Raw genomic sequence first — 25634 nt, 5'->3', positions numbered from 1 at the left:
TAATTTATTTTAAAATGTATTTACTTCTCATCTATTTATATCTTATTTCTTTTTTTTTATTTCTTTCACATTCACATTCTTTCTTTTTTCATGTTCTCCTTTCTCCCTTTTTTCCATTTTATTTTATTTCGTATTTATTATTATTATTATTATTTTAGTATAGTTGTACCGCCTTCAATTTTTCTGCACATCCCTAAGGTTGACTGGGAGAAAATGCTATTATATATTATATACATATATGCTATATAGCATTAAGTCCGCCTTTTGTACCACACTGTTTTTAACATGAGTAAATAAAAAAAAATCCCGGCATACGTCAAGCGCAGACCTTAATATAAGGGATGAGCAGTTCGGGTTCCGCGCCGGCCACTCTACAACGGTTATCCATCACTTGGAATCCGAGCTCAATTACGGCCGTCACACCGTCGGCGTCTTTCTCGATATAGAGAAGGCGTTTGACCGTGTATGGCACGGTGTGCTCGGGTGCAAAATGATGGATACCCGGCGGGGCTGACATGGTTGATAGCATCGTTTCTAAGTGAGCGGCAGTTCTATATTTCGGTCGAGGACGTCGCCTCAGACGTCGCCCATATGTGCGGGGGTGCCGCAAGGAAGCTGCCTCTCGCCGTGGCTCTACTCGCTACACCAACGACATTCCCACCCTTCGCGGTCAGCTGGACGAGTGGGAACGGGACGTTATGCTCGCATCGTTCGCAGACGACATTGCGTACTTCGCGTCATCCCACCGAGCTGAGCTAGCTGCCGCCACGATGAAGCGCCTGCTCGACCTATTTCCTATGTGGCTGGATAAATGGCGTATGGCAGTCAACTTCGGTAAGACAGTAGCAATACTTTTTAGCCGCAGGCGTATCATGTCGTCGCCGCTAGGTCTAGGCTAGGTCTCCGGGGAACGTAGGTAGCTTGGCAGACCCAAGTTGACCCAAGTAAATACCTAGGATGTAGGTTCGATCGCTCGTTGCGTATGACCCCGCAGGTGACACTAGGTATCTACAAGACCTACATTCGTTCTCGACTCACCTATGCGGCGCCGGCATGGTACGTGTTGGGCTCTAGGTCGAATCGGCAACGTCTCCAGGCGCAGTAGAACCTGGCCCTGACCGCGATCGCGGGGGCAAGTCGCTACGTCAGGAACGACGTATTGGAGCCGCGAGCTTAAAGTGCAATCTATGGAGGAGTTTGTGGTTCGCCTCGCTCGCTCCATTTACAAACGGGCCGAGGCCGGACCACACTCCCACCTAAAGGGGTTTGCGCCCCTTCACGATTGACCACCTGAGGGGCGGCCGCTCCCGCAGGAGTTCCCAGGGTTAGTTCCTCCCTCCAACCATCAGGAGGGGGACTGCCGGCTTGGTAATTTGACCGAGTCCCGCACCCCCTGCTAAACAGCGGGGTTGATATAATTTTAATGTTCTCTCATTATTTTATAATATTATATTATTATGAAAGGATATTAAAAATCTGGGGGTATTCACCCCTTAGAGACTTTGCCCGGGCAAAGAGAGTATACTCGAGACCCGAATAATCCCTACCCACCGCCATATTGCAAACACTGACGCGGCATATGAGACCGGTGGGTATGAAGTCCCATCTTGCTTGCGCTTCGCAAATTTGAATTACCCTTGCTTAGATTAGTACTAATCTCAGGGCCGGATTTTGAGGTCTGGGCCCCAAATTATTTTCCGAATAAAATGAAAAAAAAATCAGTTGAGTTTTTCAATAAATAAATTTATTGTGAAACGTAGGTAGATTCTTTTAGTATTCATGTTTGTACAAAGTACTGTAGATAAAGGTAAAACAGCAAAAAGAATATCAAAGAAAAAAAATATATATATATTTTTACTAGTGTTTACTAGTCGGAATTTAAAAAAAAATCCGACGTCTCTATTGTGGGGGCCCCTCTTTTGTGGAGGCCCCGGGGCTGCCGCCCCGGTTGCCCTCCCTTAAATCCGGCCCTGACTAATCTATGTCCGCTCGGTTAATTTACTTTTTCATAAAAAAAAATGCAATTAATATGAACTTAATAAGAAATTTATAATGGAGTTGTAATGTTAGTACCAAAAAGTAATGAGAATAACAAAAAAGGATTTCTTTTATAATAATTATAATAATAATTCTTTATTTCGGACAACATCCATATATTGTTAGTAAATACTTATTATCTATGTTAGTAATAAAATGAACTTAACTCATCATCATCAACAACCCATTACTGTCCCACTGCTGGGCACGGGTCTCTTCTCATAATGAGAAGGATTAGGCCATAGTCCACCGCGCTGGCCAAGTGCGTATTGGTAGACTTCACATACCTTTTTGAGATTTTTTTTTAATTATAAATCTCTCTGGTATGCAGGTTTCCTCACGATGTTTTCCTTCACCGTTTTAGCAAGTGATAATTAATTTCTAATACGCACATAATTGTGAAAAATCAGAGGTGCGTGCCTGGGATTTGAACCTCGGACCCCTCGATCGAGAGGCCGAGTTTCTTAACCACTAGGCTATCACTGCTTCGATTAAAGCATTCATTCCTGTTTTATTTCCCTCATGAGCTTATCCCATAAAATGCTGTACGATACCCTGTCGAATGCCTTTGACAAGTCTAGAAAACAGGAATAGACTGGTGTTCCTCTAGAAGCGTAATACTGAACGGTGTGTTTGAGTCGCGATATTGCCGTTTCGGTGGACAAACCCGGCCTAAAACCAAACTGGGCTTCATGCAGTTCAATGTGTCTCTCGAAAATGCGATCAAGAAGACCATCACCTTACTTCGCTATCACGGTGGCAAGCGAAATTGGCTGATATTATTCTCGTCAAAGGCATCCCCCGTCCTGTTTTTGGGTATCGGCACCACAATGGTTTTCATAAGCTCCTGAGGTAAGTACGTATGTTCCATACACAAGTTAAAAAACAGACTTAAAACCCGTCAGCCCTAGAACAGACTTAGAGCCCGTCGTGCCCCGGTGATCTACCCCGCGACATGTCATGAATGACACCTGCAACCTCTATACTGGTAAAGCGCACATATGTACCACCACTTGTAACGGGCCCCTCGTCGAGCATACATTGTATCAATAATTTTCCTGTGTTCTAACACGTTACATAATGTATCAGTATAATGTCTACATTCCGCTGGAAAAACAATATCTTTTAAATTCAGTTGACATTCGTCACTATATTTCATTATCTGTTGAGCGTCCCGCTCTCCCCACCGTACCTTATTTATAGTTACACTACTACATACAGTCTTCGGTATTAAATTTCCCCATTTACATTTTACCTCCAGCGGAAAGTGATCCGACTAAAATACATCGTAATTAATTACTACATCAATAATAGATTTCGAAGCTGACTCTGTTACAAGACAGTGATCAAGCCATCTCCTACAGTTATGACTCTCACTAATATAAGTGTACATACCACGTGACAGCCCCAGCTTGATCACGTCTGCACACAGCCACCTTCGTTCATCACAAAAACACATCAATTCTTTAAAGAACACTTCATTCGGATGCGCGTTAAAGTCACCTAGAATATAAGCAGATTCAATCTCACTACTTTCTACAATGGCGTTAATTTCACTAAGCACTTCTATGAATTCTGCTAAATTATCCACACTACTATTATCAACAGGCATATACACTGAGAACACAAGCGAACAGCGATCCATCAAGCATATTTTAACCGCCGCTAGCCTCACACTATCACAAGGTACTACTGTGACCGATGAGAAAACTCGTTTTATCCACATTATGGCCACTCCCCCATATGGGCGTCCCCGCAAAGGTCCGGTTGATGTGTCCACTGCAGATTTACTAGTGAAATCGAAACCCTGATCGATCGTTCCAATCATGTCCACATCGTGCGGCAGCAACCACGTCTCCTGAAGAGCGATTACAACTGTTGTTTTACACAGTTCCCTAATACCGTCAATGGATCTCGTTTTATTTGTATTTCTGTGCATTTCTAGTGTTTATGTGCTAAAATTTAAGGATTTTTCTATCGTTTGGTATATAACACTTTCGTAATAAGTGTAAAATATTGCATTTAAACAGCTAAACAATTAATGTAGTACTTACATGTGAAATGAGTATTTTTGTGGGTTTTCTTTCTTGGATGAGTTACTTTTACTAAGCGCTGTTTTAACTGTTTTTGATTAGAAATCTTTATAAATAAGCGCGATGTATTTTTACGATAACAAACGCCAGGCTGATACAAGCTGATAGCTTATACGTGAATGGTCTCGCCTGTCTATCTCGCTCTAACACTCACGTATACTATGCTCTGACTCTTTCTGATTGCCAATCTATTAGTATAATATATCTATGGTTATAACAACGAAATGTAATGATATAAAATAAAACAAAAAAGAAATACAGTTAAAACTACATAAGATTTTATTAACATAATATCATCATAAACATAATTGTTATCCTATCAATAATTCATTATATTAACAAGCAACTAACATTGTTAATTAGTCAAATAGTCATAACGTAATTGTTATAATGAGAACAAAAATGCTTCATCGTGAATCATACGCGAATGAAATAAGATTTATGCATGATATAATTATGCATTCGTTAAAATTTAAAAAGTCATGTCTCTGGGGATATTTTGAGAAAATTTCATTGTTCTGCATGTATCAGCCATGCATTATCATTATCACAGCACTTAAAGAAATAATGGTGTAAATATATTTACATAGCAAATCATCCACAGGTTACCCCCGAGGGAAAATCTGAGACTCTTATAACAGTGATTTAACACTATAACTTGTCAGAGAGTTACATAGGTAAAAAGAAATTTATCGACGTTGACGACGCTTTCGCCTATTAGTGCGGGTGTTTCCTCCGCTCGCACTTTGTCCAGTCGACGATCCGTTCGTATTATGCCCGTTTACTATTTGTGCATTTAAATCTGTCACGATTGGTGGTAATATGTTTTCAAAAAGCTGCAATCCCTCCCTGGCGCTTTGTTGAATTTCGAGTATTTCTTCCGAGTGCTGAGTCTCATTCAACACTGCCCTCAAACGTTGACGCATGCGCCTACGGGCATTTCGAGACAGAGGTCGCACGGCATCCTCGGGTCGGCCATTTTGTTCGGGAGCTTGCACCGCCGGCGCTCGATGGACGGGGGCGTCTTCCTCTGCCCGATTTCCATCGGTATTGCCCTCCATCCTGGCGCGTATTTGAGCTTCGGAACGAGCCAGCGCGCTCGCCTCCCTGCCCAGGGAAGCGAAGGCCCTAGAGAGCCGGGCCACGTCGTTTTGCAGATCTTGGAGGAAGGGTTCGAGGCGTTCCCCGAGATCGTTGTTAGCAATTACGCTATCGGAGCCGCGGTTAGCGACGCGCATGACGGCGCGCGGCTGCGTCTGGTTGGCGAGCTGGTCGGGCGGCGTGGGGCGCACCGACAGCCTGCCGCCGATCGCCGCGGCCGACAGCAACGCGCGCGCGTCCAACCCGCTCACTTTCAAGCAATGTCCACGTTTCTTTAGTGTCCCTTCGCAAGATCTCACCGACCACACCTGTAGAAATTTAAACAGTTTCACTTAGTCTACTACGATATAATCCACACAATATATAATATTTATAAATGTTATGTCAGAATAAAGCATAGTTTGGGTAGAACATATCTTACAATTAATATTAGTTTTTTCATTTTACACAAGGTAATATGACAAAAGACAGCTGGACTTAAAGCTGTGAAATAATAAAGTTTGATGATAAGACATATTTATAAGCTGTATTGGATATGGACATAAAATAAAGTAAAACTTACACAGTCAGTAAAAATAGCTTCACGATCAACACCAGATAAGGTGATTGTGTAATTATAAGTTTGAGCAACCCAGGGTGAAGATGCCATCGTCAGCCATGCGTGGATACAATGACCTAAAAAAACATTTTAGATTAAATGTACATAATATGTGAATACTATTAATAAATAGAGTACTGAACAAAGTGCGCCCATAGATACTTACAGCCTATTTCTATAATTAAGAAGAAAATGCCCATTTCAGCCACTCGCACGGCAGTAACAAGTCTGCCAGGTGTGGTTGAAAAATGCCAGGCTTGTAAATATTCTCCGTTTTCCGATCGACCCTGAGACAAAAACGATTTGAGTCAATCATGAGGCTTTACCATTTGAACACACATTTGATACAAAGTTAATTAAAGCTATTACTTTGATATTAAATATGATCATGTTATTAAAACGAAATATTAATTATAGTTATTTACTGATAAAGAGAATTGTGCTGCATTCTAGACAAAAAAAAACTATATAACTGATTTATAATGATTAACTATTGATTAAAAATAAGTCATTGATTAACATTCATACAAAAAAACATATGTTTTAATTTAAGTACCAAATGTTTGGCTAATAAACTAGTAGATGACATTGTGTAAAAATAATATTAATTGCAATTAACTATCAGTCTTATTCAATTTACCTCAATAAGATCAGGAGCATGAAAATAACGTAGATGATTGAGTAATCTTGCTGTTGGCAGTCGTTCCGCCTTGCCAATTTTACAACAGAGGCAACGGAATAGGCCCTTGCATGCTGGTGGGGCCCTCAGTGGTTGCTGTAAATAATTAAAGGGAAAAATGGAATAAATAATCGTCCACTTTGGCATGGAAGTCTAAATGCAAATGAAAACGAATTATCAACTTAAAGTGTGATTTACGAGAATGAAAATTACCATTACTATACAGGTTTCTTTAGAAAAACAATTGGAATTAAATATTTGCAATTTTTGGCAAAACAAATCTTGCCTTTAATAAAAATGATAGAAAAGTATTAGCAGTTATAAATTTATTTAATTTCAAAGTAAAATAAGACCTTATTGCGTTATGAACTGCTGTGCAGAGATTATTTCCCTAGATTGATATGAAGGTGGTAGAACCCTTTGTGGTTCGACTCCGGCGGCACCACCGTCACACCTATTTCTACCTAATAACTGCAGTGTTTGGTGCTGCTGTGTTCCGGTTTGAAGGGTGTGGTAAGGGAGAAAGACTTTTCCGAGGCATTCCAGCTTAGTCCTCAGGGGTAGCGGCGCATCTGTGGCCGACCTCAGGTAGGAATATCTAATCCTATCTGGGGTTTATTACAGATGTCCATGGGCGGCAGTAGCCACTTACCATCAGGTGGACTGCATGCTCGTCTGCTACTCTTATATTATAGAAAAAAAAAAAAAAAAAAAAAATCCCGAGATGAATCCCTAGTCCACCAATCATTAAGCCAAAAATAAGGTCTTACATCTGTTGATTCATTGTCATTGTCAATGTTTTCATCAGCTACGTCATTTTCAAGCTCTGTTGAGGCAGCATCCTTTGTTGTGGTACTGCTGGCTGATGAACCGGAACCGGCAGACCCTTTCCCAGCAGATTTCTAAAAATATTACAAAAATATAGTAAATAAATGGAGTGCACATATAATCAATAGTAATAATCTTAAATCTTCTAATAATTAGACTATCATAATTAATTAGCATAATTAAACTATCATTGAGAAGAGGGACACTTAATACAGTTTTGATTTACATAATCCAAGAGAGACCCCCAACCAATCTTTAATCTGTAAATAAAGGTAATTAATTTATTTTGCATTTCAGACTATTAAATACATTTTACTATAATGTAACAAACTGTTAATAAAACATTTATAGCGATATCAACATATCCGGTAGTCACAGAGGTTGTACATATTTATATGAAGAGGCATCATATTTCTGCTTCTTACTATTTGTCAGAGTTAATGTTCATTAATGTATAATAAAAATATAAATATAATACAAAATAATTAAATGTGACGATGTCTCATATGAACGAATTATCAAAAGTTGATCTTCGGTAGAAAATATGTTTTATAGATTGATTTTTATCTTGGGGAGTGTGTACATGTAACAACATATGGCATGAAAATGTAATGATTGTATTGTTGATTGTAGACGATTGAATTTTTCATGGTTAAAATTATACTAAACGCAAGTACTTTTGTTACTGTAGTGTTACTTTAACCATGAAAAATTTACTCATATATTGCTGAATTTCTTAGCACAAAGCAAATGCTGAATTCAATATTAATTGTAGCTGGTTTTAATAGTTCTGTGATGGAGTAATATTTGAACCATTACCTATTACAAGTGACAAACTGAAGTTTCGGTTAAAAAAACAGTTTCTGTTGGTCACTAATTATTACATTCTTATTTATTTACTATTACATACTATTTACATGAACAACATTTATATATTAGTTTATATTTTTAATTTGTATGGAACAAATCGAACCGTACACAACCATTACAGTGCTGACTGAGAATGGTAATACTGAAACAACCGCAACTGTTGCCCACGAGTTTCGATCTGTGCCATTTAACTATAATGATATGATATAAGTGCTACTTATGTGCTAAAATTTAATTTTTTAAAGAAGATAATGTATCAAAGTAAATGTCGAATTTCTTATCTATATTGCAAAGGCAGTTGTATACCATAACTGTTTTTGAAATAGTTATAAAAATACTTACAAAAGCACGAAGTTTTCTAAAATTAGCAATGAGCTCCTCCATAGCATAGTTGCGCGTGCCAAAGAATAAGGCACGGCAAACTGGACAAACATCAAGGCGCACTTTGCACCGGCCACACACATGGTGACCCTCATTGCATTGGAATATTTGACCAGTGGGGATTTCGTAGCACACGGGGCATTGAAGCAAGTCATCAAGGTTTAGTAAACTTTCTGGCTGAAATTCAAATAGCAATGAAAAGATGTTAGAAACAGTATACTTCACAGCGGTACCGGCGTCTAACATATTTCGTACAGGAAGAAGTTTTTGAGTTGGTGGAAGGTTGTGAACATCCACTGACTTAAAGTCAAGCATCTCAGTCCTACATCAGTAGTTATGAATTTGTGATTGGCTTTAGATAGAAATCCTGGTCTTTATGGAATTAATAACACATGTTCAGAATGGTAGAAACTACTAACCATCAGTAACATTTAAAACTTAAATCTTGTTACCTACAATACCTACAGAATGTAATGACACTGTAATTAAGAAGTACACAATTACACTATTACCTTAATTATTAAAACATCAATAATACATACCTACTACCATAGCCTACTACTTACAATATCAACTATTTCATTGGATAAATAAAACATGCGGAAAGCTCTTTGTCTTGAAACATTGTGGATCTATTAGAAAAACAATCTAATTTACGCATACATAAAATATTATTATGTAAAACCTTATTGTTATTACGACAAATCAGTCTGCAAAGTACACCAAATATATCGACCTGGTAATTACTAATTACGTCTTACGCATACAAAATAATACGCTAAAAAGTATATGAATGTCCCAAATTCATAATTATAAACGTCTAATAATTTAAATTATGTTCATTTAAATCTAACTACCCCCATAAATAAATACCACGCGATAAATACATACCTAATCTCTATGGAACAACACAACGCGATTAGTTACGTTATTGTAAGTCGTCATAAAATTACACCACAATTAAGAAATACATCGTATATCTATTGATTTTACTGCAGTGTAGAATATCTAAATTAATAACAAGTGGTTGAAAATAATAATATATAGATATGCCATGTCCACAAAAAATATCGATCGAGCGACAAGGTTGTAACAATGGAAGTTTTCGTTCTATCCTGTTATGGTAAAAATAACTTACCTTTAATTCTACCTTTTCTCCCATAATGAAAAATTATAGAGAGAAAAGTAAAAACTTTTCTTAAAAATACGTTGAAGCCACTTATCTAGTCTAGAGTTTAATTTTCCTAAAATGAAACACAGCTGTGATCCTACAAATGGCCGACGACAGTCGGATGTCGGATGCTCTTTGGCTCTTTGATCAATAAAACGGGCGGATGCGCTAGAAAAGTCGATCTGAAATCGATTAATCGATTTTTTGATGAATCGATACCGATATGCCGATTCATATTTTTATAATACAAACTTACATTAATACGCTAGTATTATCCATAGAGTATTATAATATACATGTTAGTATTATCGCATCCACCCATAATAAGTTCTTGAAGGTATGATAATGAATATAATAACATAAGAAAGTATACCTCATTTCAATAACTGCACAACGAAAACTTTATTTAAAATTATTGATAGTACTTTTCACTTTATACTTGAAATAGTAAAGAGAAAAGTGTCATAGCTACAACTTAAAAAAACTTTATTTAGTATTGCTAATTGATTCAAAAAGCTCTGTGAAAAATTATTTTAAGGATTTATTACTAATAGAAATCGAATAGATGATGAAATAATCACTGATTCTTAAAGCACTTTTCATTAATGATCAAAAAGTATATCGATTTATTTATATCAAATCGTTAAGCCTGAATGTCATAACAAATAATATTGCGAGCATATTAGTCTATGCTTAAGAAGATGCGGGCAACACTAAAGAATATACGAGTATTATTATCCTTTAAATTGTTTGCCGATAATGTCACGAATAATCGTGCTTCAACAATTGACTTTCACGTTTCGACATGTGCGTTCATCTTGCTGATACTATTTTGGGCCTTTTCTTGTCATGCGTGCTTGTCTTACCCGCATACGCGTGGCGACCATGGCAGGAAAAGTATCTGCGAAGAGATAGTATGCATGACCAAACCTCACGCGCGTGATAGGGTAAAAGTTTACGGACTACACATTACAATATCATGTCCGCGGTATTAACATATAAAACAAATAAAACCTGTGACTGGTGATTGTGCTCAAAGAGTATTGTGCTTACTAGTAAACAGTACAGTAACATAGATAGCTCACTTTTAGAATCGTAATAGATTTTCGAAAAAATAACGAAAACCAAGATTTTTTTTTATATCTTACTTAGTTTTTGAGATATCAACGATTAAAATTTAAAAATAATGAAAATTTTTGAAATATGATTTTTTTTATAATTTCCATCCACGATAATTTGGATCTAAACTATATGATTCGTAGTTACTGTAAAAACAATTCAATATTAGATTTTTAAGTATCGATATCTTGAAAACTAAGCAAGATGTCAAAAAAAATATTCTTATTTTTCGTTTTATCTCGTCGAGATCTATGCGAATATACCTTCAAAATCATGGCGCCGTAACAACCGTAATCGTGCTAAACTTAAGACAACAGCGTTCGTAGCGAGTACTGAGTACACTAGAAAAAGTAGCTTACGTATTCGTATTTGCACCTATTCGTCATTACTCGGTGTCTATCTAAATGTTGCATTACGTCTCGTAGTATCTCGAAAGGAGTATTCATTATAGGTGTTCTGTGATCTCGAATCGCTAAGCCGAAGTGACAGTGACATTTTTCATATAACATCTGTTATTCTGTTTCCGTCTGATATGTCATGTTTTTGATTGAATCATAGAAGTAAATGTAAAATGATTACTGTATTATTTTATTGAGATTAGATTTTTATTCGCAAGAACTGAAAAAGTGTTGATTTATTCACATGATAGGATATTATTAATGTACAAGTTAATCACGAAGCATTAATCATGCGTTTTGTGATTCTACTTTTGAAAGTGTTATTTTTGTGCCGAGGTGATATTTACAATTAATAATTACTTTATTTGTGTTTCATATTTTATTTAAAAGCAACAAAAACTGGTACTGCCTTAGTGTAGCGCCAATTTTTTTTAAATAAAAAATATTGTTACTTAGGATGACAGGTAATAGAAATTATTTGTTACAGAGATAAGTAGTGAGAGACTGCATAGGCAGATTTACTCATCCATAGAAGGAGGTGCGGCTTGCTTTCGACGGCTGAATGGAACGCATCAAGTAGGATGTTCATGTAAGTACTGACTCAGACTGGGTTATCTATGACATATCTTCAGGAAGTAAAAGAAAGTGATGCAAACCACCCATAACCTTAAGTTTATCCTAAGTTCAGTAATTCAAAACGATCTAGATGCTGCATACTTATATAATAACAATATCAATAGTACATGTTGTAATGTAATATCTTCTAATTGTACTCTTTATATGCATACGTAATATATACGCATTTTAATCAAACACATTGCCACAGTGGGCTTTAATAAATTTTGATTTAATAAAAAGAAATATGAGAACATTCACTCCAGGATTAACAAGATTGATTGGCATGTTTAGTGTATTCATAAAATTGAAAGTGTCATATTTTCAATGGTCATACCAATCTCTACCTCTAAATATAATTTTATTGATTTAAAATATCAATTTGGTCATACAAGTACTTACTTTGTTAATTTATAACTTCCTTAAAAAATTTCAAGGCAATTTCAAATACATTTTTTTATGCCTTATATTCAACTGCACCTCTTATATAATTGTTTTCAAAGTGGGGAATGAAAAGTAGAACATATCATTCTATCCTGAAATAAATTTACCTCTGACATTGCATATTCAATCCTTCTGCTATTAGAGTACTCTTCACAATGTTTTTGATTAAAAATGCATTACACCATAGAAATAACATTTTGTTCCCTACTAAAGTTATGTACTCTTCCAGCATCAGAAAGTGGAGCTGTTGGCGCGGTGCACATGATTAGAGAAGAGAATGATGCTCTCTGGTTGGTGCACAACAGTACAGCAGGCCCATATATAGCAGTTGTCAACACTGCACTGTTTGGGGATGTCATTGAGCTGCTGTTAGCTGAGCCGGACAATGTAGCTGGTGTTCTACTCTATGATAATGCTACTGTGAGGTGAGAATGAGCCTAATTTGAATTGCATATTAGGTATGTGCAGATATGTGTTATGGTATGTCAATGATTAAGCAGGATCTATGTTCATAGGCGCTGTCTGTTTCTCTTGTGTTACTTTTCTCAGTCATTTAAAATTAAACTCAAGCTGAGAGTCTACAATTGAAATCGAAGCACTATTTATTGATGTTATGTGTGTATTACAAATGATCACAGGCTGGAAATTGTGTGTGGTGAATTATTATTGTGCTAACACCTTAGGTTTACTCAGTTCATGATAATTGATTTGCTTCATTTCAATGATAATACTTGTTTATCATTTTCTTTTGCATTTTTTTCAAATTCTCTATTGCCATGTTATTACATAAACTCAGCTAACATCACATGAATACTTGAATGACCTTTTATTATGATTTTCAGACCTGAAGCATTCTCACAAGAAAGTCAGTGTCCAAATGAATATTCAAGCACTGAGAGTACCTGCTCCACTACCAAGCCAGGAGGAACTGTATGGAATGCTAAGGGCACTGGTCTGCTTAGAAGGAATATACCGTTCCCTATCTTTTACCTGCCGCAATCTCGGGCAGAGGAGATTGTCAAAATAGAAAAATGCTATTCAAGGTAATATGGATTTTTAGACAGTATATCCACCTTTAGAGCCAATTTGACAAGATTTCAAAATATGTCTTAAGCAGGAACCTAATTATTTTTGTACATATTTCTAATATTATGTTAAAATTTGTCATTAATGAAAGCACTCAATTATAAAAAAAAACTACTCAAGTTTTTCTACATTATCAATATCTTCTAACTTTTTTCTTCTTGACCTGTCATAACCTGCATTATTATTGATTTATTAAACTTTTATATCATATAAAATTATTTATTTTCAGATATAATCTTGACAAGGCTAATCAGAAAGGCCAGCCCCTGTGTTCAATTCAACTCAATTCCTTCATGTTTGCAGTTTTAGACACTCAAGTCTGTTTGAGAAGGTATATCAGTAATTATTGTTATGTTATCTATATAATTATTTCACAATAAATAGCTGTAGGCATCTCCTATTAGGGTCTTAAGGTTGAATGCATTTTCAAAGTAGTAATGTATGTATTTAGCAGATATTAATTTTACTGAACCAAAAATCATTAAGAAATCTACATTGTTGAAAGATTTCCACAAAATTTTTGAACAACAAGTAAATTCTTTGCCAGAATGGTGAACTATGACAAAATGTTGAATTATGAGGACAGACACATGTCTATGAGAAGGACTGTAATGGTTGCATTTTCTTTATCATATATGATTTCATTTCAACGTAGCTGGTTATTATTTCGTTTTTCTTATCTTTTAGCTATATGATTGTAAATTGCTTGACAGGTCCACATCAACATCACCTCTATTTACTCCCACAAAAGTGTGTGATCCATTAGGAGATTACAATGTCTACTATTCTCTGTTCTCAAGGGCTAAGGTGTGTATTCCATATTTTCGAATCATTTTAAAATATGTTTACTTAATACCTATATTGTGATGGATATGCCCATGTACTGTCATACTTATATCTCTGATACAATGCAAAGGGAATTCATGTAAACAAACTGCTTTTAGGGTCATCAAAAATCTGGCACTGTAAAAATGACTAATGTCTTTGTTTTCATTTTAATTCTACAGATAACTTCGCAATTAAATTGTATCGATTATTTATATTATAATTACCTCATTACATGCGATGTACTTTCACAACTTTAACATAAGCATTTAGACAATAAAATATGCATATAAGAAAATTCATGATAACCCAATAAATAGGTCATGCCATATGAATGCTAGGTTGTTAGAACATTAGGTCTGATTCTGATTTGGTTTTCTAAATATAATTTCAATTAATTTATTATTCTTTTTACCAATCCACACCGGAGCAGCGTCGTTTTTGCAAGGACGTGAGTATATGCCAATTTACAGTCCATTGTAATATGTGACTCCTATGCATATATATTATCGAAATAGAATTTGAGGCAGCATTATAAGTATAAGAAGTATACATCTACCTTAAACACGTTCGAATACGAATTAAAAATTAAATTTTGCGAGAATAGTCTCCAAAGCTAAAAGTACATCAACTTTGAATATTGAATTCAAAAAAGATGTAGTGTGTCGAGTGTACAAGCAATATTGGTAGAAAACACGTTAATTTTTACAATATTAATTAGTACATAAATTTATTGACCCGCGTGGCGGTGCGATCACCATAACTGTCTGATACGTAGTGAGCCTTAGGTTCCATCCTCGGCCATACATATTAAAATGCGAATTTAAACTTCTGGTCGGGTTCTAGGTGTAGGTGTAGTCAAATTTAATTTTGTCAATTCAACTTTGTTCAATGTCATAGTCAGTATTTCGAAATTGTATCTTTGTTAACTGTTGTATTTCTAGTATAGTCCGCGCCAAACTGCTAGTTCGCTCTGAAGTTGTTTCGCGCAGATGTAGTCAAAGAGCCAATCGGGTAGAACTCAACTACAAGCATATACTAAGTAGCAACAGTACGGCATACTAACGCAACTATGTACCCGCGGGTGAGAGCGTGCGGGGGATGGGCGGGGGGAGTTTCGCTGTCTTCATCTCGCTGATATCTACAATTTGCTGTTGCGACGCGACTCATTTCTATTAAGAGCGGACTAGCAGTTTGGTGCAGACTATAATAACAGTGTCATCTTTGAAATGATTTATTACAATTATTATATATCATGTTGCAGCCAACGAAGCCAGTTTTTTTGGTAACAGCTCGGATCGATGCGGCATCACTATTCGATGGTAAATAATTACTAATTCATAATATTTGTTTTCAAAGTGTTATTTCATAGGAAGTTACTAAATATTTGATTAAGATGTAATAATTTCGGAAGGTAGCAGGTTGAAAGGATTGACCAAGGAGATACCATTTTCACATACATTTCTAGCATGTAACAGTTACGATTGATGGATGGGTGTGGGTGCAGGGTGAGTAACATGTAAGGGGATCATCACTGTACTTAACAATAGCAACACATCTGTGATCGACTTCACGAAGAACCTCTGTTCTATATGGAGTTAAAGATGGTAGAGTTTGAAGGTAGAACCCTTTGTGGTTCGACTCCGGCGGCACCACCGCCACACCTATTTCTACCTTATAACATCAGTGTTAAGTGTTGTGTTCTGGTTTAAAGGGTGTGGTAAGGGAGACATACTTACATACGTAACGTAAACATACATACGTAAGCGTAGCGTAGTCCTCAGGGGTACCGGCGCATCTAGGGCCGACCTCAGGTTAGAATATCTAATCCAATCTGGGGTTGATTACAGACGTGCATGGGCGGCTGTAGCCACTTACCATCAGACAGACTGCATGCTCGTCTGCTACTTCTATGTTATAAAAAAAAGTTGGTTACAAATGTCCAAGTGGCAGTGACTACTCATTTCATAATTTAATCTAATAAAAAGAAACTTTATAACTTTTTAAACTCTTTATAATATTATTATGATATTCCTTAGGAGTGGCGCCGGGAGCTGCCAGCTCGGTGGTCGGAATGGTAACCCTTATAATGGCCGCTGCCAGCCTCGCACAGATGATACCCTTCACTGATGCACATCTTTATGGTATGTAACGAGTCATTTATTTTATATCGTAATTACTTAGGTCTACTAATAGTATTATTGTCAATATAGATAATCGATTTTGAGTGGCTTTGAGTAGAGGATCAGAAAATACCGTACATACGAGTATATAGACAACGTAAGATGACTTAATAAAAATGCGTTGATAGTAAATTAGTTGATCTACCAAGTAATGTGCTTCGGATCTATGCGTCAAAACGTCCGACTTATATAAATAATATAAAATGGTAATGGTGCAATAATGGCGCAACAGTTGTCATTTATATAAACTGTAATAATGCTATTTTGTTAGATTTGATTTGATATTAGTAAACTTTACCTGTATTAAATCCCTAAAAATAATTTATCATTCTTATGGGTTGCAAATAGATTTTTTAACAGACTTAAAAAAGAAGTTTATTCTTAAATTTGTTGTATCTATATTTGCTTCATTTTCAATGTAATTAACTGATTATATTTTGTAGTATTAACTCATAGATTAGTAAAGACTACTCACTCCTAACAAGAAAATGTAACCAGTTTTGACAATTGAAATTGTCACTGTCATCTATTTTCGTGTTTGAAAATATTTAAAAAAATAGTTTTAAGAGCATTTACGAATAAAACGATATTTCTCCGCACTTTTTCTTCGATTCGTGCACTTAACTGCACATGTCGGTATGTTCCGCGTAAATTACACTATGACAGCCATTAAATGACTGAAACATTTGTCAGCCGTTTAAGCCTTCCTTCAATTACAAGGCGGTGAGATATCTATACTTATCTATGTATGCACTATTTATATTTTTATAGACAAGAACGTGTTATGGACGCTTTTCAACGGGGAGTCCTTCGACTACATCGGTTCCCAGCGGGTCGCGTACGACATCCGGCGCGGCAAGTGGCCGCCGCTGTCGCCCCTAAAGCCGACGGACATAAAGCTTCACGTCGAGGTGGGCCAGATCGGCGGCTCTCTGCCCATGTACACCAACTCCTCGTGGCCCATGTACGCGTATACGCCGTACGATATTAATAAATCGCCCGTTATACCTCCACCGGTAAGATTTATATACTTATCATGTTTTTTTTTTATTCTATTGTTTAACGTAAAGATTAGGCAGACGTGCTACCTGCTGGAAAGTAATCAACGCCGCCTATGGACATTTGCAACATTGGCTAGAGAAGTCAGAACGATCAAACATATAATCGATAGAAAAATAAACGTGTTTCAAAGATTTTCTTTATGAAACATTGAAATAGATAAGTCACTTTGAATATGTTACATCAAAAATACGTTGAAATTGTAATAAACAATAACTTATATCTTAAAACTCTATAGGTATAATGTATCTTGTTTAAATAACCTATTTTTTGTTTTCAAAGAAAACTGATTTAAAATGAGTTAATCCGTTTAGGCTCTATGTTGCCATGGACGCACGTCAAGATATACGCAACAAACTTATACCACACGTATTATGTATCGGGGATTAAAATAATAACCTATTTCTAGCGTAAAGCAGGCTTAAAATGCCAGCGTAAAGCATATGGCAACTCGTCTGCAACTTACTTCTGATACTTCTGATCCGGTACGAAAAAATGAGTGGTTTACATACGAAGCACAAACTTTCATGATAATTAGAGATTTTTTTGTCAATGAATTGTTTGTCTATATGGGTTATCCCAATGTATATTTTTGTTTCCATTATAGATAACGGAATTCCTAGCAGCAATGTCGAATAACCTGAACGGCATGACTCTAATGCCAGAGTTCAGCACCAATTTGCCACCGTCCTCTATACATTCGTTCAGACGGATCCTAAGAAATGAAACCCAGAATGGACATTTGCCAGAAGTGCTGCTGACGGATTACAAGGACACATTCACCAATTTGTTCTATGAGTCTGCCTTGGACGAAGCTGACAACATAGGCTTTGTGTATCATAATATAAGTATCGGCGCTAATGGAACATGTAAGTCATCTATCACATCTTTATTTTTTTTATAAAATAGCACTTGGCAAAATAGGAGTAGCAGATGGTAAGTGAATCAATCCCAGATAGGATTTAGATATTTCTACCTGAAGTCGGCCTCAGATGCGCCGCTACTCCTGAGGACTAAACTGGAACACCTCGGTACAGTATGTCTCCCTTACAACACCCATCGAACCAGAACATAGAATAGGTGTGGCGTCTCGTTAATCTGCTTATAACAAGCGAATTGAAAACATGTGATATCGATTGCCCACTAACAAGAATATTAGAATTTTAAGTTCCAATCGAATCGTAAAAAATGGATTTAATATAATTTCTATGTCATAAAATTTTGTTCTTCAATCCAACTTGCTGTGTTAAAGAATTAAATATTGCACATAGCTGATATAGGTTAGTTTGCTAATATTATAGGCTGAAGGTGGTATAACCCTTTGTGGTTCGACTCCGGCGGCACCATCGCCACATCTACTTCTGCTTCATAAGAGCAGTGTTGAGCGCTGTTGTGTTCTGGTTTGAAGGGTGTAGTAAGGGAGACATACTTTTCCGGGGCGTTCCAGCTTAGTCCTCAGGGTTACCGGCGCATCTGTGGCCGACAGGTAGGAATATTCAATCCTATTTGGGGTTGATTACAGATGTCCATGGGCGGCATTACTTACTATCAAGTGGACTGCATGCTCTGCTATATTATAAAAAAATAACGTGTAATCCTCTCGCAGTTATCCCGACGGAGACGCTGCTGCAGAACGGCACGATGTCGGCGGGCGAGCCGCAGGTGAAGGTGGCGCGGCTGGCCACCGCGCTCGCGCGCACGCTGTACCGCCAGCTGGCCGGCACCGAGTACACGGGGAATGTATCTGCGTCTGCGCATCTGGTAATCACATTTTTTTAATAGTACTAGTTTTTGATCTGTGATTGAAATTCGATCTAAAATAATTAATCATTATAGACATTTTGACGATTTTTGTTGATGATGTTTTTATAATGTACCAAATAAGAATAATATGGCCTCTTCTTACTATGAGAGAAGAGAAGGGACAAAAACTACTTATATAGATATAAGCATGTTAGTTATAAAGAATTATTATGAAAATAAAAATCCTTAAAAATATAGATTATGTTACTCCCACAGTTTAAAGACAATCTAAGCTGCAGGGTGTGTCAAAATATTGACATATAGACATACACAATATGATATCACAATCTAAATAATTGATAAAGTACAAGTCAAACTCTTACACGGAGGGTTCTGTACCCTTAACATTTTTATTTTATTTTTTATTTTTAGTATTTGGCATTATAGCAGCCATTGAAGTAAATACACTGAAAATTTGAACTGCCTACGTTTTACGGTTCAATAAATAAAGCAAAAAACGTCGATAAATTACGGTTTTTTGTATGGCGAACCTCATTTCTTTTCAACTTTTTAAATTTCAGTATTTGTTGTTTTAGCGACCTCCTTTATACATACTCTGTAAAAAAATCAAGTGTCTATTTATTTCGGTTCAGGAAATAGAGCCCTGTGACAGATGGATAGATGGACAGACAGTGGAGTTTTAGTAATAGGGTTCCGTTTTTACACTTTGGATACGGAACCCTAATAAAAAAAGCAAGAACCTAACTTTACCATTAAGAATTAATTAGCCAACGTGTTGTCAGGATACGGGGCGCTAATAAAAAGCAAGAACCCGAACTCTTTACAATAAAGAAATACACTTTACATGAATTAGCCAGCATGTTGTCAGGATACGGAACCTTAATAAAAAGCAGGAATTCGAACTCTTTACAATAAAGAAATACACTTTACATGAATTAGCCAACGTGTTGTCAGGATACGGAACCCTAATAAAAAGCAGCCACATGCCACTGCCACATTTTACATGAATAGCCAACGTGTTGTCAGGATACGGAACCCTTATAAAAAGCAGGGACCCGAACTCTTTGCAATAAAGAAATACACTTTACATGAATTAGCCAATGTGTTGTCAGGATACGGAACCCTAATAAAAAGCAGCCACATGCCACTGCCACACTTTACATGAATAGCCAACGTGTTCCCAGGCGGACGAGATGCTGCACTGCTTCGTGGAGAGCCAGGCGTGCCGGCTGCTGGCGGCGGCGGAGCTGGCGGGCGGCGCGGCGGCGGCGGACGCGCGGCCGGCGCCGCTGTACGTGGGCGTGTCGGCCTGGCCCGCCGCGCCCGCCGCCTGCGCCGCGCACCTGCTGGCGCTGCTCGCGGGCCGCCCGCGCGACGCCGACCGCGCCGCTTGTGACAAGCTCGATGAACCGGTACGAACTAGTTTGTATTGCTAAATCTAAGCTTTGACAGGCGTGATCGCGCCGCGTGCGACAAGCTCGACGAACCGGTAAGAACTAGTTTCTGTAGCTAAATCTAAGCTTTGACAGGCGTGGTCGCGCCGCGTGCGACAAGCTCGATGAACCGGTAAGAACTAGTTTCTGTAGCTAAATCTAAGCTTCGACAGGCGTGATCGCGCCGCCTGCGACAAGCTCGACGAACCGGTAACAACTAGTTTGTATAGCTAAATCTAAGCTTTGACTGGCGCGATCGCAGCATAAGATTGTGTTAGGGTGGGTCAGAGGAAATTTGGTTAAATTAGATCACTTTTTCCTAGTATTTATTGTAAAATCCGGCATATCCTCTCCGCTACTCCCGCCCCGAGAGGGATCCATGCAGGGTTTCCCCCGGAAAAAAAATTACCAAGTGCAAGTCGGACTCGACGGTATCTGGGGGGTCAAAGTTACCATATGAATGCAATATTTCGATAATCGCAAACAATCTGCCGAATTATAACAAGTAAACGCAGTGCATGAATATAAGTTAAAAATTATTTGATTCATGTTGATAAATCTCCTATGAGAACAGAACAACACTAAATGCACACGAATTGGTTATTTACATGTTAATACTCGCCACTATTTATTTGTACTTGCCGAGTATCGGTAAGTGACCGCGCCTCCTACGAAATTCTCGACGAACAGGTATGATCCAGTTTACTGAAGCTGGCATTTATGCGCGCATTGAGGCGAAATTATCCAAAATGGAATGGGCCTGTTTTATAAATATTTTATATAAAATAATTATTATTATTATCATGTATGTATTCCGTCCATGCAGTTCATCAATTAAAACATTTTTCTTATCATTCCCCTTATGATAAACACATAATAGCCTGTATTTCTTAATTATTCTACACATTTGACCATGTTTATAATTAAACTTATTCTATTTTTAGGGCTTTTCGTTCTACTACTTGAAAGGTTGGAATCACACTGGAATGTGCATACAGACCACAGTGAACCTAAGTCAGGCTGTTAGTCCTGCTTTTATTATCCCTGGTAAGTCCTTTTATTTACAATTTATTTACGTTTTGAAAGGTAAAATATGTGTGGTTAGAATGTGGGCAAAAATTATTATGTAACCGTTTTTGATTTATTTGTATACATAAGTATTGTTGTTATTTTAACAATTGCAGTTTTATCTATAATATTTAAATACTGATGTTCTAATAATAAGTTTGTTATATTGTTTGTTTGTGTCGCTGTATTGTATCCATGTTGCTGTAAATGTTTCGTAACTGTTGTAATTATTATTATTTTCTATTGTGTTTAGCAAGACACTGACATGAGCTGTAGTTTTGCAGGCATAGATCATCATTATCATCATCATCATCATCATCATCATGATGATACATTTTTTAAATATTTTTCAGGCACGAAAATAGATGACATTGACAATTGCAATTGTCAAGAGTGGTAACATTTTCTTGTTAGGAGTGAGTAATCTTTACTAATCTACGATTGCAGGTCACAACATGCGATCGCAGGAGTATTCAACGTGGACGGAGTCTGTGTGGCACGCGATGTGGGCGCGCGTGTTCGTGTCGGCGAGCGGCGCGGGCGCGCGCGTGGCGGCCGCCACCGGGGCCGTCGCCACGGTGCTGGCCACGGCGCTCACGTACTGGCTGCGGCGGCACGCTGCCACGGTGTTCGCGTTGACCACGCCCGCGGGGACCACTACCGAGTAAGTTGTTTTTTTTTGTGTATATAAAGTACCAAGTGAATAATAAGGTAATACCGCCTATTGCATACAATTAACCTTTATAATTGTGTACTATTGTTATGATCTATTGAAGTGTGCAATAAAGAATATCTATCTATCTATCTACTTTATATTAATTACCTTATATTGACGACCCGCGTGGCGGAGCGGTCATCATGCCGGTCTGACGCGCAGAAGGTCCCGGGTTCGATCCCCGGTCAGAAAGATTTCTAAATGATGAATTTAGATTTCTGTTTCTGTGTCTGGGCGTTTGTGTATTTGTCTCTGTGTGTGTCCATAGCACGATACAGGGAATCCTAGTGTGGGGTTGTGGGTGTAGAAAGCGTTTATATCAAATTACAATCTAGCCTACTTGCAGACTAATAAGTAATTCTACGCTAACTTAAACTGTTAATAATCATATAATGAAGGTAGCGTCCTCTGACACTGCACTTCTTTGTCTTATCAAATAAAGGAGTAGACACATTGTTCTTGTGTTCTTAATGTTCACCAATCACTATTTCACTAACACTACACTGTGTCATGAGACTAACTCAAAGGGTTTAATCCTTTTGAGTCTTCCGAGTTAGTGCTGCAATGTTTATATGGATAGAGTCCACGCCAAACTGCTAGTCCGCTCCGAATATAGAAATGAGTCGCGTTGTAATTGTAAATTGTAGATATTGGCGGGACGAAGACAGTGCGGGACCTCCCCCGCACCCGCCCGCTGCCCGCTCTAGCCCACGGGTACATAGCTGCGTTAATGAGCCCTTTCGTTACAGAGCATATGCTAACTAATTCTGTGCGAATCAACTTCAGAGCGGACTAGAAGTTTGGCGCGGACTATACCCCGCGTGAATATGTTAATAAGTCGACCTAAATATACAAATATGTATGTATACATTTATATTTTTTTATCATAACAAGCATAAGGATTGTTTAATTTGTAAGGTGAATAATCAGGTAAGTCAACGGGTCTTTTTTACCGCACACACTTAACTTGTAAATTATTAGATAATTCTCTCACCAAAGAGTGGGAATAGTTCCAATGAAAAGTGTACATTATTAACCTGTTCATTTATTCACGTCTGGTCCGTACCAGTCTGTACGTACATATCCGTATGTATCCGTATATGTCCGTACGTATCCGTATATAACTAGTCGCGGTGGCGGGTATCGTCGCCCATGCGCTGGCTACTGAGCCCGCGTACTGTGTTAAGACACGCTGACATAGTATTCGCGTTGAGCTCACCCGCGTGGACGACCTCAAGTGAGTGAGTGAGTGCTACTTGAATAAGTATAGTTGCACTCACTCACGAAAGCTGTGGCCGCTCAACGGTCGCCACCGCGCTGATCGGCGTGTCGGTGGCACAGCTTCCGTGTTAACATCCCTATGTGAAACCGGTATTAAATGAATGCAAACTGTGCTTATTCACAACTTTACTTAAGATTTTTTGTTTAGATTTCTATACAAACTAGGAAAATGGTGATGTTACTTTAATGAGTATATTTTAATGCTTTATTATTTTTGTTACAGAATACTACGGTCAGTGAATTGTTAGAAATGGACTTAGTAAAAATTGAACATAAAAGACTGTTAAAATGCGAAATTGTTAAGCATTCCATGCTTTTGATATAATTTATTTAAAATTCATAATGTAACTAGTTTAATACATATTATGTATTTAATATTGTGTTATAAGATTTTGTAGAGCCTAAAAAGCTATTGCAAATTATATAGCACAATATTTTATACATATTGTTTCATGACAAATGTAGCCGGCATATTTATTTGCATTGATTTGTCATTTTTCGAACTACAATCCAAAACATTCACTATATGTCGGAAAAGTCAGGTTAATTCGTAGCTTTAACATAACACCTTAAGCTTCCTTTGATTATAAAATAATAAACAAATCTAATGCTACTACATTTTTCAGTAGACTTCAGTAGACATAATCCTATAATTATATTCCAGCGGTAGTCAGTATCGAGCTATTCACAAATATTGCATAATTGTCTCATTTTCATTATTTAATTAATCATTTACTATTAATTATTTTACATTAAACTAATTTTATAAAATTTCATTTTGACCTGATGTCCAGCATTGAAAAAATACAATTATTTCTTCTTATGTTTTATACATATACGCGCCCATAACATATTGTTAGATTAGGTTCAAATGTGATGTCATTTATAATATTTTAAGATAATATTATATAATTCAATTCAGTTTGTAATACACAATCTGTATTATTATTACTTTTATAGCCTGTGTCTCTTTTAATCTTTATTTCATTGAATACATATATTTTTATTTGGAATACAAAATAATTATAACAGTATATTATTAAACCTGTTCAAAATATTTCGGCGTGAGTGTGTTTGTACAATTTACTTAACTTGATATTTTTGTATTTAAGTATAAATCTTATTTTTCGTTCAAAAACGTAGGATTATTATAAAAATCTTTAGTAAAATATATCGATTGTTATATTAAAGACTTTCTTTATGTTTAAATAATTTGTAATATATTTAATAACAATTGTTTCGATAATAATATTAGTTGATAGATGATTACCAATTTAATTTAAGCATTAAGGAACTATTTGTTAAATATATTAATTACTGCTTGTAAGTCCATTTCTTTTGAATCAGCCCTAATTGAATGTTTATCTTACTTAATTAAAAAATACCATATTTACTTACAAATAAAAAATACTGATCTCCGTCAGATACATATGCTTAATAAAATTAGTAAATCATGTGGTGAATTACTTGAGTGTTATTATTTTACTTCTCCCAAAACAAATATTTAATATTACGACATAAAATAATAATAGATACGCTAACTGATTTAGGATAATATTAATGTGTTGGAAATGTATTTTCTATTGGACGAAAACGTTTTAAAAAGTTTTAAGTAGGTACCTTCTGAAGTGTACTTCATTGTCTTATTTCCTTCGATACAATAAATATAGTAAACAATAAAATATAGTCTGACAAACTTATCTGTGCGTATTTGAATGTGACAAATTTTGGCCCTGAGCGCACAGCTCGTTAGTGTAAAACTAAATACTAATTTGTGGGTCGCAACTCTTCTCCCTCGGCCGTCATCTTGAAAAAGGGCTATCTGGTAGACTGATAAATAATTTGTCGCATAAAAAATGTAAGAACAATTATTGTCTTAAATTAAT

At 36.8% G+C, this 25634-nt stretch overlaps 2 protein-coding genes across 2 annotated transcripts; one reads left to right on the top strand and one right to left on the bottom strand.

The window, feature by feature from the left end:
• Positions 1–4386: 4386 nt before the first annotated feature.
• LOC140747483 (uncharacterized) lies at positions 4387–9911 on the bottom strand. Its single transcript, XM_073079966.1, has 7 exons — positions 9726–9911; positions 8549–8764; positions 7279–7410; positions 6470–6604; positions 5996–6116; positions 5794–5906; positions 4387–5539 (listed from the first exon to the last, which is right to left on the bottom strand). Exons 1-7 carry the CDS (start codon positions 9747–9749, stop codon positions 4820–4822), a joined length of 1461 nt encoding a protein of 486 aa, XP_072936067.1. The 5' UTR covers positions 9750–9911; the 3' UTR covers positions 4387–4819.
• A 1403-nt stretch (positions 9912–11314) lies between these two features.
• Nct (Nicastrin) lies at positions 11315–25187 on the top strand. The gene is made up of 15 exons (XM_073079965.1): positions 11315–11611; positions 11763–11864; positions 12564–12759; positions 13177–13377; positions 13650–13751; positions 14134–14227; positions 15510–15567; positions 16285–16389; positions 17200–17444; positions 18095–18356; positions 19094–19248; positions 20436–20663; positions 21629–21731; positions 22200–22416; positions 23972–25187. Exons 1-15 carry the CDS (start codon positions 11566–11568, stop codon positions 23994–23996), a joined length of 2139 nt encoding a protein of 712 aa, XP_072936066.1. The 5' UTR covers positions 11315–11565; the 3' UTR covers positions 23997–25187.
• Positions 25188–25634: the final 447 nt, after the last annotated feature.

This window comes from Epargyreus clarus, unplaced genomic scaffold (genome assembly GCF_041222505.1).
Source record: "Epargyreus clarus isolate Ecla_fem2 unplaced genomic scaffold, WU_Ecla_fem_2.2 ptg000014l, whole genome shotgun sequence".
Lineage (NCBI taxonomy): Eukaryota > Metazoa > Arthropoda > Insecta > Lepidoptera > Hesperiidae > Epargyreus > Epargyreus clarus.
Note: the sequence above shows the minus strand (reverse complement) of the source record. Positions and strands in the feature narration are given on the sequence as shown.